The following is a 10456-nucleotide window of genomic DNA, read 5'->3' as shown; positions in this document are numbered from 1 at the left end:
AGGTCCTCTGAAAAACATCCAAATTCAGTTTTGTTTGCAAATCATTCTAAAACACTATTAATAACAAAAGCAGTTCAACAACAAGTATAAGCAAAAATAACTAAAATAAAATAAAAATATATTTATATCATCTGCAGGTCTAAGCACCAGGGGCTTATACTGTTAGAGTGTGTGTGTGTGAAAATGCACAAAGTTTCCTGTAAGGGGTAGGTTTAGGGGTAGGGTTGGTGTAGGGCAATAGCACATACAGTTTGTACAGTATAAACACCATTACGCCTATGGAGAGTCCCCATAAACCATAAAAACAAACCTGTGTGTGTGTGTGTGTGTGTGGAGCTTGCTCAGGTTTAGTTTTTTCCTCCCTCTGCTGAACAGCCTGTACACACTCACTCATCTGTCAAGATGCTACAGAGATGCAGCAGGGTTCAGTTCATCACTCTCCGTTTAACAGACGCACATCTGCGAGAACTCTAGTCACACCACTTACTTTTTATTCAAACAAAACATATCGTCAGAGGTTTTTTTTGTTTGTTTGTTTGTTTGTTTTGTGCAATATACGAAAGTTAAAGGTTTGAACACGGACATATTGTTAGCTAATGGCTGAAGCCCGCTATGATGATGGAGATGAAGATTTTCCAAATGTCGCCATTACGAGGAGAAGAAATTCAACAGGTAGGACATATTAGGCTAATTGTTTACTAAATATTAAAACTTTATGTGACAGATTTAAGATTCGTGCTTTAGTTTCAAAAGACTGAACTTCTGGGACTTTCTGGACTTTCACTTCATTGATCCTTAGATCGATAGTGTATAGTCTTATCGCAAATGTACGATTTCATTTCATTTATCTCTTTAATTTATCCAATTATGAAATTGCATTATCACTAAAGTTACTTTGTTTTACTTTGTCCCTACTTTTTGCAAACACTGATATTTAGGAAACATAAAATCAAGCAATGTCTAAATCAGCCTTCATCATGATGATCATCTTTCCATATTTGTGGACATTTATTTACATATTGATATATCAGCTTATTTTATATTATTAACTTAGTAGCAAGATACGCTGGAAAATATAATGCATTCCTGCATTATTAACACTACCAACAACCCTGTCAAATGTTTGAAACCATCCTTGAAAAGCATTCTGTATTCCCAATTAATTCACTCAATAAAGTGAATGCAGAATTTGACAAAATGCTGAATTATTGTTATGGTAAAAATGGCTGTATTATAAAGTGTTTTTTTACATGTCAGTTTTGTCTTTGATGTTTTAATTCATTTTTTATGTTTATTATTTAGCCTAATAGCACTGTGCATTAACCAAAGTAAAACCAATCAAGAGTGGAAAGTTATTGCTCTCCTCAGCATTCATCTGGGTGTATTGGTGAGTCAGCTGTGAGTGAGAGGAAAAACAGCAGGTTACAGCTTTCCCCTGAATTGACACACAACAGGTGACACAACTGAGAAACATGAGGCAGCAGTTGTGCTTGTTGCAGCCTGTGCAGCGTCAACTAACGGCATACTGTCCTGTCTTTCATATGTTCTTCGGTCTTTCATATGATTTGTTTTTTATGTTGGTCATGTGACAGGAAAAAAATAGACTATTATTTTGGTCATAAACGTAAATAAGAAACTGGTTTCAGTGGGTACAGATATGTATATAATATACAAAGTGTCTGAAGCCTTCCTCATCTCTTCTCTACTTAATAAAAGTCTCCTAAAGTCTTGAAGAAATGGACCAGTTTCAACATGTTCTAGCAGACTATGTTATCAAAGCATTATCTGCTGACCTGCCAGGAAAGCCCTGTGTTTTATAAAAATGTTGAAAATGTACAATATTTCAGCATTACACAGTATTAGTTATGGACTTCAAATTTGGTTTTTGAGTGTTGTTCTATGCTTCAATGGCTGTGATTTTTCAGTGACCCTTTCTGTACGTTACATTTTTGTGCCAGTAGATGGCGGCAAACAACGTCTTTGTGAGTGAACCATTGACAATTCACTCCACCGATTTACCCAATTCGTTTTTTGGGAACAAAATACCACTACTGTGTGTTGTTTGGAGTTTCATATGGGAGTTTTTAAAACATATACACATGAACACAGTAAATCACACCTGCTTCTCCAACTAAACCAATCTTATGCCTTGGCTAACAAAAAAAAGTCTCGGTTTGCTCAGTTTTTGATGGTGACCTATTTTTTCTAACAGGGAAGTTGTGACTGTTTAATTTGACTCAGGTTTGCATTTTATTTTAATGTTTTGTATGTCAGTGCTTTTACAGTATGTTGGTGATCATAAATAATCATTAAACCAACTTGCTTGGTTAAATGTGCTGTATGTAATATAGTGGGTATGAAAGTATTTCACAACTCTTCCAGCATTGCACTGACCGAGTGTCTGGTTAGAGTTTCGTTTGCTTGTTTTGTCTTCTGGGAATGTTCTGTGTCCAGTGTGACTCTTACTTTGACATAGTTAATCATCAGTGACCTCATCGGCTGCTGTGTCTGTGGCATTTCACATTTAGAGGACTGACATCTGTGTGTTTGACTGCTGGCTTCTCTCAGATTTTATATATCAGTATAACTTTTTTATTTATGTAGTATTTACATTTTACAGTAGAGGTTTGGAATGGTATGATGGTAGGTAAATGATGACAGAATTGAAATTTTTACATGAACTATCCCGCTAAGGTGTGCCAGTATGTTTAAATCTGCCGTTTTCTCTATGATTGGGAATGAGGTTTTACCAACAGGCCTCTAGCACTGTCAGAGTGGATTTAACCAGTGCCGTTTGCTGCAATCTGGAAGACTGATTTCAGGTCAGTGTGAAAAGGTTTTGTCTCTCAGTACAATGAGTGAAAGAAAGTGTTGGCCTGCACAGACAGGCTTTACACACAGAGACACTCTGTCAGCACAAATCTATCCCATAGTCTGTTCATAATGCTTATCAACTTGTCTAAACAAGGTCTTTATCCTCAAAATCCATGTCTCACATCATATGTTTCCAGTTGAGAATGGAAATCACTTTGATGTCTCAAAGTGTCAGAAAGAGAGCTTTCTTTTTACTCCACAAACTCTAGTTCTCCTTCGCTTTTTATTTCTCTTAAAGGCCCTGTTTACACCTGCATAAAACACTTAGACAAGTCTTAGACATTAGTCACCCGATTTTGGTCATAACTTGTTAAAGTCAGTTACATAAAAATGTAGATTGGTCTGATTTGGATGTAAGACTGATTACCACTTGGCTAACTTCTTGTTGGTCAGACTAGCTATTAACGGGGTGGCAAATCAGCTATTTTCAAAGGCTTGATTGATTGTGTTTATGGGGTGCACTGTAACGTGTTCATGCTTCGTTTAAAAAAAAAAACATATTATTTCATGTACATTTTTGGGATTTGTGATGTCACCAACCCAGGAAGAAGCTCCCTACCAGCCGTGTGTTGTAGGCCTTAAAAAGCAAATCCTGTAAAACAAAATATCTCCCTTTGCATTGAACTTTCAGCGTTGTAACTTTGCAGATGTTGTTTATGCTCAAACAGCAACATTACACTCTAACTAAAGTCAAAAAAAGTGAAATCATAATCATGGACCTCTTTATGACACAGTCTTAACATAGTGGCTGTGTTTATGTAACCAGCTCCTGGTATTAACATCTATCTCATAGCAAGTGGTAGGCAGAGACAGATTGCCATTTACAGTAATCCTGGGATTACTGTAACATGCATCTCCTGTTGCCCCTTGTGATCAAATTACATTGAGTTTTATTTTGTCACCATGCCAGTCTCTATGTAAATAAAACACCAAAAGTTGGCTCCCATATTTGATGTGTATCATTCTCAGCTGATGTCAGGCATGTGTGAATGTTTTCATGTATGAAGATTAGTATAAACCATGGATGTATATTTATTAATTATTATATTAATGATTTTTCCATATTCATGTGGATTTCGGAGAAGTATGACCCACACAAAGGTGTGGCTACTGGCAGCACTGCACAAGTTAGTGGCGCCATCTAGTGGTTGTGTGTGTGTGGCGCACCCATAGCATTTCAGCAAGGGTCCAAAATTAACACTAGCTGAGGGCCAAACGCAAGTTAAAATCACCATTGATGAGGATATGAAATGGTGTTACTTGCCAGCTGGTCAATAACTTTTGTATGCATTCTAGCAATGCATGGTTTAGATTATAAAATGGCAACGTCTGACTAGCAAAGTTTTAGAGTGAAGCATGGCACTGTGTTCTTTTACACACGAGCAGTTCATGACTTGCAGTGTCTCCGAGCAACTTGGTTCACAGGAAAATTCTGCTCCACACGAACTCCATCTCTGCAACAACTGTGAGTTTGGGTCGCATATAACATGCATTTGAAAACACAACCCACTCCAACCATCTTCCCAAATTTGTAATGAGAAGTCTTAAGTTTTCCCTGTGACTTATACTCATATTTTTAATTCTCAGTGAGTATTTAAATGTGACCCTGTCTGTGAAATCCAGGCTAAAGTCTCAAAATCTAATTATGAGATAACAAGCATTAAAGTTTGTTTTCAACCATTAATTCCACTATGATTCCAATCTTTGACATGGCCTTACTCAGTCAGTGTTAAAGATATAAAGGTTATATTTTCACAGAATGTTCTACATCTTTATGAAGGATGATTTTATGTAGAAAACAGTAAATCACAAAAAAATGACTTTAGCTGGGGTTTCACAGGCAGAGTCACAAATACTCAAATTCTCATAGCATTTGCAGATAGATAAATAGATAGATAGATAGATAGATAGATATAGATAGATAGATAGATAGATAGATAGATAGATAGGCATAAGCTGTCATTTATGCATAAAGGATATGTATTTCAGTTGCTGTACTTGTTTAGTAGCATTTTTAAAGAACTGGTTAAGACTATTTTTAGAACCAGTCAAAAATACATAACCAACATTTGAATGGAGTTTGTCATTTATTTTTACTATTTATTTTTGCTTATTGCAGTATAAATTAGCACCACCAGTCCGTTTTCAGCATGTCAGGCCTGATTTTTGTTATGACCAGAATTTCCATAGGGAACATAGGGTATCTTCTCTTGTAATAGTTTCTATCTCGCTATCAGTACAAAACTGCACCATCTTCCTGGAGCAGTAACAGTGATAAAGCTGACGGTGTAGTGCAATATCAGGATGTAATTCTTTAAAACAGTGAACCTCTCACATGATTAAGGTGGGCATCTGTACCGATAGGGAATATCTGTGATGTTTTTACATGTTTGGTTAACCATTGTTTTGGTTCACTAATGTCAGAAAAGAAATACTTCCTGATTGACCGCATTCCTGCATGGCACCCTGACTTTGTCAACATACCTAATGAAAAAAAGAGACGTCACTTTTACCAGGAGTTGTGCTTTCTCTCGCACACATTTGAATCAGAAGGCAGGGAATGAGTCCGCTTACTGTGCTCTCCAATAGGCAGGTAGGACTATATATTTCCAATAATATCCTTAATAAGTAATGTGTCTTGTTTTGCAGCTAAATGTATTATTTATCTTTTAATAATACAGTGATTTAAATGATAATAATTTAGCAAACTCAAAACACAAATGCTATTATGAGTGAGGTGGGTTATTTCACTTTCTCATACTTTAACACACACACACACACACACACACACACACACACACAGTGAGAGCAGAAACTGGACCCAGCAGGTGTGTCTGAGGACAGTGATAGGTCAGTAGACAACTGCAACAAAGACACACAAAGACCCCTTTGCCAAAGCAGTCATTGTTTTATGAGTTCGCTTTCATTACCTGAGGAAAGTTAAATTAGTTTAGCTTCATGTACTAAAATAACTAGTGCTGTCAAACGATTAATCGTGATTAATCGCATCCAAAATAAAAAATTTTGTTTACAAAATATATGTGTGTGTACTGTGTATATTTATTATGTATATGTACACAAACATACATGTGTATATTTTAAACATATTTACATGAATATATATTTATATTCAAATATAATTTATATTATATATAAATATTAATATTTTAAATATAAACAAAACATTTTTCTTAAATATATACATGCATGTGTGTGTATTTATATATACATAATAAATATACACAGTACACACACATATATTTTGTAAACAAAAACCTTTATTTTGGATGAGATTAATCGCGATTAATCATTTGACAGCACAAAAAAACAATAAAATATATACATATAAGGCATTTGAGAAGTAAAGGATGAAATGTTTCCAAGGCAGTTTTAATGTCACATTTACAGAAATGAGAGAAAAAAATCTCAGAATATCTTCATTTATGTTCCAAAGTTTGAAATGACATAAGAGTGAGCAAATCATGACATAATTTCCTTTTTTGGGTGAAAATAAAACCCTAGGACATTAAAGTGGCCGAGAAAACACTCACATATGGAGAAATTAAGAGTAATCTAACATGCTGACAATACATAATAGTGTTGCTTTAATTAGCGACAAGGCAACAAATTAATGCAATTTTATAACAGTGCCTTATTAAACAAATCACTTTTTATTTATTTATTTATTTATTTGTTTTAAATCACAGTTTAATGTCAACAGCGAAAGGCCTCTGACATAATGGATAGTTGTGCTTATTTCTTGCTGAGCTAATGATGCTGTACAGTGGGAGACATCAAGGGTGTGAATCGAACTTGTCAGCTGGTTTTCATTTGAAGCAGAGCTCAAGTAGCCTTTGAGAGGCCTGGCCTGACTCTCTCTCTCACTCTCACTCTGCGCTTATGACACATCACTTCAGCTATGCAGAAAACAGCAGCTTTAAAACGTCCACATAGTCAGGAAGAGAATGCAAGTCTTCAGCTTGAAAGATCAAAGAGCTTTTTCCAATGAACACTGTAGTTTTTGGAAGGGATGCTGTTATTTGCTCTAATGGATTCCTTTAACACTTCATACGTCTACTAATCTGAGGTATGAAATAGATGCCTTTGATGTCTCTTTAGGCTTTGTGCAGTGTTCAGTTGTCCTTTGTTTGCTGTCTTTTTGACACGTAGTTTCTGTGGGACAGTATTATTGTTAGATCCATTTCATTGTGCTGTTGAACACACTTGACCTGGTCAAAGCAGGATATGTTACAGTGGAAATAAGCAAATAGTTGTAAAGATAGAAAAGGACATTAAATTGAGATGTAGAGTAATTAAAGCAAAGTTTTATGAAGTAATAATGCAATAAAAGTTAACATTTTGTGTGTGAGAAATAACTGTCACTGTTATCTGTTGAAGATATTGTGGTGATAAAAATGTTCGTTATAATAGTACATGGATGCATGTGTGCTAAACATTCTACACTAGCGTTCAAAAGTTTGGGGTCTGTAAGATTTTGTAATTTTTTTGAAAGAAATATCTTATGCTCGCCAAGACTGCATTGTTTGGTCAAAATACAGTAATATCATGAAATGTTTTTACAATTAAAAAACAGCTGTTTTCTATGTGAATCTATGTTCAAATGTGATTTATTTCTGTGATCAAAACTGAATTTTCAGCATCATTACTCCAGTCTTCAGTGTCACAAGATCCTTCAGAAATCATTCTGATATGCTGATTTGCTGCTCAACAATAATCTCTGATTATTATCAATGCTGCTTAATATTTTTTGGAAACCATGATATTTTCCAGGATTCCTTAATGAATAGCACAGCGTTTATTTGGAATATAAATATTTTGTAATCTTTACTGTGATATCGGATCAATTTAATGCATCATTACTGATTTAAAGTATTAATTTCTTTTAAGCAAAACCAATTTTATTGACACCAAACTTTTGAATGGTACTGTACATATATGTTTTGTTTTTACTGTGGCCATTCGCTCGTGGTGCGTCTGATTGTTGACCTTAAACAACCATAAAGTGTTAAGAATACCCCACAGAGCATGGCAAAGAATGTTGCAGATATTTTGTCAATATCTTTTTTTTTTCCCTGCTTGCTTTTTTAGTCAAAGACCCCTTTCTTCAATCAAAGCCGCCTTTAAGAGAAGTGAGTAAGATGTGATGTACATCTGCCATGTTTTTACATTATATATACAGTATATATATATGGTCAAAATGCTAAATGATCTAAAATCTTCCAGCTTCTGCAAGAGCTCACTCACAACCGGACTGCTCCAGGGAAAGAAGGTGAGCTTACTGCTATAACACACACACACACACACACACACACACACACACAGTGAGAGCAGAAACTGGACCCAGCAGGTGTGTCTGAGGACAGTGATAGGTCAGTAGACAACTGCAACAAAGACACACAAAGACCCCTTTGCCAAAGCAGTCATTGTTTTATGAGTTCACTTTCATTACCTGAGGAAAGTTAAACATTTTCCATGAATGCCTGATGCTGTCGGGAGAAACAAGGATGTTATTTTTGTGTAGTGAAACATGCTGGTCTTGTTCTGCAAGCTTTGTAGTTTAACTAAGTTAAAGGTTTAAATATGCTGAAAATGTGTTCAAAAGTGAAAGAGAGACAAATGAATCCTGTGAAACCAGAAACCTGCTGTAAGAGCTGTTCGACTGGACCTGAGTGATGTGAATGCTGAGCGACATTTCATGAAAAACTGTGTTTGTTGTCATTGTAGCTTCTAGTTCTCTCCTTAAGCTCTGCTCTTTAAAACAGGCTGATCAGGAACGCACCGCACTGTTTAACCAGCCAAACAGAGCGTCACTGCTGCCAGCTGTGATTCAGGATTTAGAAGCTGAATGTAGCAAATGTAGAAAGTTAAATAAAATTGTGCTACAAAGAATTTAGCTCATGCTTAATGCTTTGTGTTTTGCAGACCGCTCAGAAAGAAACAAACCAGAACACTTACATATAAGGTAAGATGGAAACACAATATCCTCACACACCATTTGAGTATTTCATGTAATATGTAAATCAGGGCTGTCAAATCGATTAATCGCAATTCATTGATTTGGCAGCCCTAATGTAAATAAATTAAGTGAACATGAAAAAGATTCTTTTGTTATCATCAGCTAGAAGTTACAATTGTAATCGAGTTGTTTTGCTGATTAAATAATGCTCTAGTCTCTATTTGAATCATGTGAATCAATCTGATTCAACAACTCTGAAATCTCGTGTAGTTTGATGCTACATATCTTTGAATGTTCAGCATCAGTGTAAAATTGTGTAAAAACACTGTCAAAAATGAACCAGCCATTGAGGTTTACAAATTAAATTTTGACCTCTTACAGTATGCATTGCAAGACCAATAGTATATGGACACTCAAACACTACATTCATATGTGCTTGTTGAACATTTAACTTTAAAATAATAGTGAGGCGCTTTTCTGGGATGTTGGAACATGGCTATAGGCATTTTCTCACTTTCAGACACAAGAGCATCATGGGTGTTTGTTTAACTATGGGGACTTCTGGCCCTGTGGTGTTGTAGAAAGTAAACTCTCTAAAAATACACTGTAGGTCATTTAACTCGTCAACTAATAATGTTCAACAGTGAACATGCATCACAGGAGAATTTTGACATTTTTATGAAACAGCCTGGACATTTTATTTTTCTTACCTTGATTGATTTATTCACAGATCACATATTTGGTCTCAAGAATGCTCTTGACTGATGGTAACCAAATACAGAAACTTTATTAGGTATAATAATGTTATAATGTTATATATAGTCTTATAATGTTATCAAGATTTTTACATCAAAAACATCATTGAGAAGTAATAGGCTATTTTCTGTCCTGTTTCATCAGAATGCTCTTTTTGAATGGGCGTGGTGGATTGTAGACTCGGAAGTAAACGCCCACTGCTGTGATTGGCTAACAGTTGTGTGTGTTTGACAGCAACACCCTTCATAGATGGATGCTGCTGTGACTTAGGTTAAAAATGCATAAATACTCAGCACTGCACAGGGTCTTGTTGTCTTCGGAGCATCTTTATCGTTTGGTTTCTGCGTAGACCTGTGTTTGCCTCTTGTTATTTACACTATATGCATGAATCGATGGGCGGAGCTAAACAGGCAGTGATGTAGAAGCAGGCGTTGATCTTCTTCTGCGGAGGCGGGACTTAGCCACACTATTACATCATAAAGTGGCACATTCCACAACCAGTCGTTTTGGCAGATTGGCTTCAATATAAGCTGTTTTTAGACTAATGAGAAAGTTTTGGGTTCTGAAACTTACATGATATTTTTTTATAGTACAATGACCTCTCATATGTCAAAAAAGCAAGGGAATTTTGATTTCTCAGTTCATGACCCCTTTAATATAAATAATTTTGAACATAAAAATTGACACCCTTATGATGGATTTTCAGATTTTAAGTTTGAAAGTGGGACAAGATTAAAACAATTAGTGCTGTCAAACGATTAATCGCGATAATTGCATCCAAAATAAAAGTTTTTGTTTACAAAATATATGTGTGTGTACTGTGTATATTTATCATGTATATATAAATAC

The 10456-nt window shown here is 35.4% G+C and overlaps 1 protein-coding gene across 1 annotated transcript in view; it reads left to right on the top strand.

Moving 5' to 3' along the window:
- Positions 1-585: 585 nt before the first annotated feature.
- Positions 586-10456, top strand: part of LOC107700261 (SH3 domain-containing protein 19-like) — a 28163-nt gene continuing 18292 nt past the window's right edge. The window contains 2 exon segments of the mRNA XM_016501867.1: positions 586-672; positions 8818-8857. Coding sequence (XP_016357353.1) covers positions 597-672; positions 8818-8857 — 116 coding nt within the window. The 5' untranslated portion in view covers positions 586-596.

The sequence above is a fragment of the Sinocyclocheilus anshuiensis genome, unplaced genomic scaffold (assembly GCF_001515605.1).
Source record: "Sinocyclocheilus anshuiensis isolate Anshui unplaced genomic scaffold, SAMN03320099.WGS_v1.1 scaffold326, whole genome shotgun sequence".
Lineage (NCBI taxonomy): Eukaryota > Metazoa > Chordata > Actinopteri > Cypriniformes > Cyprinidae > Sinocyclocheilus > Sinocyclocheilus anshuiensis.
Note: the sequence above shows the minus strand (reverse complement) of the source record. Positions and strands in the feature narration are given on the sequence as shown.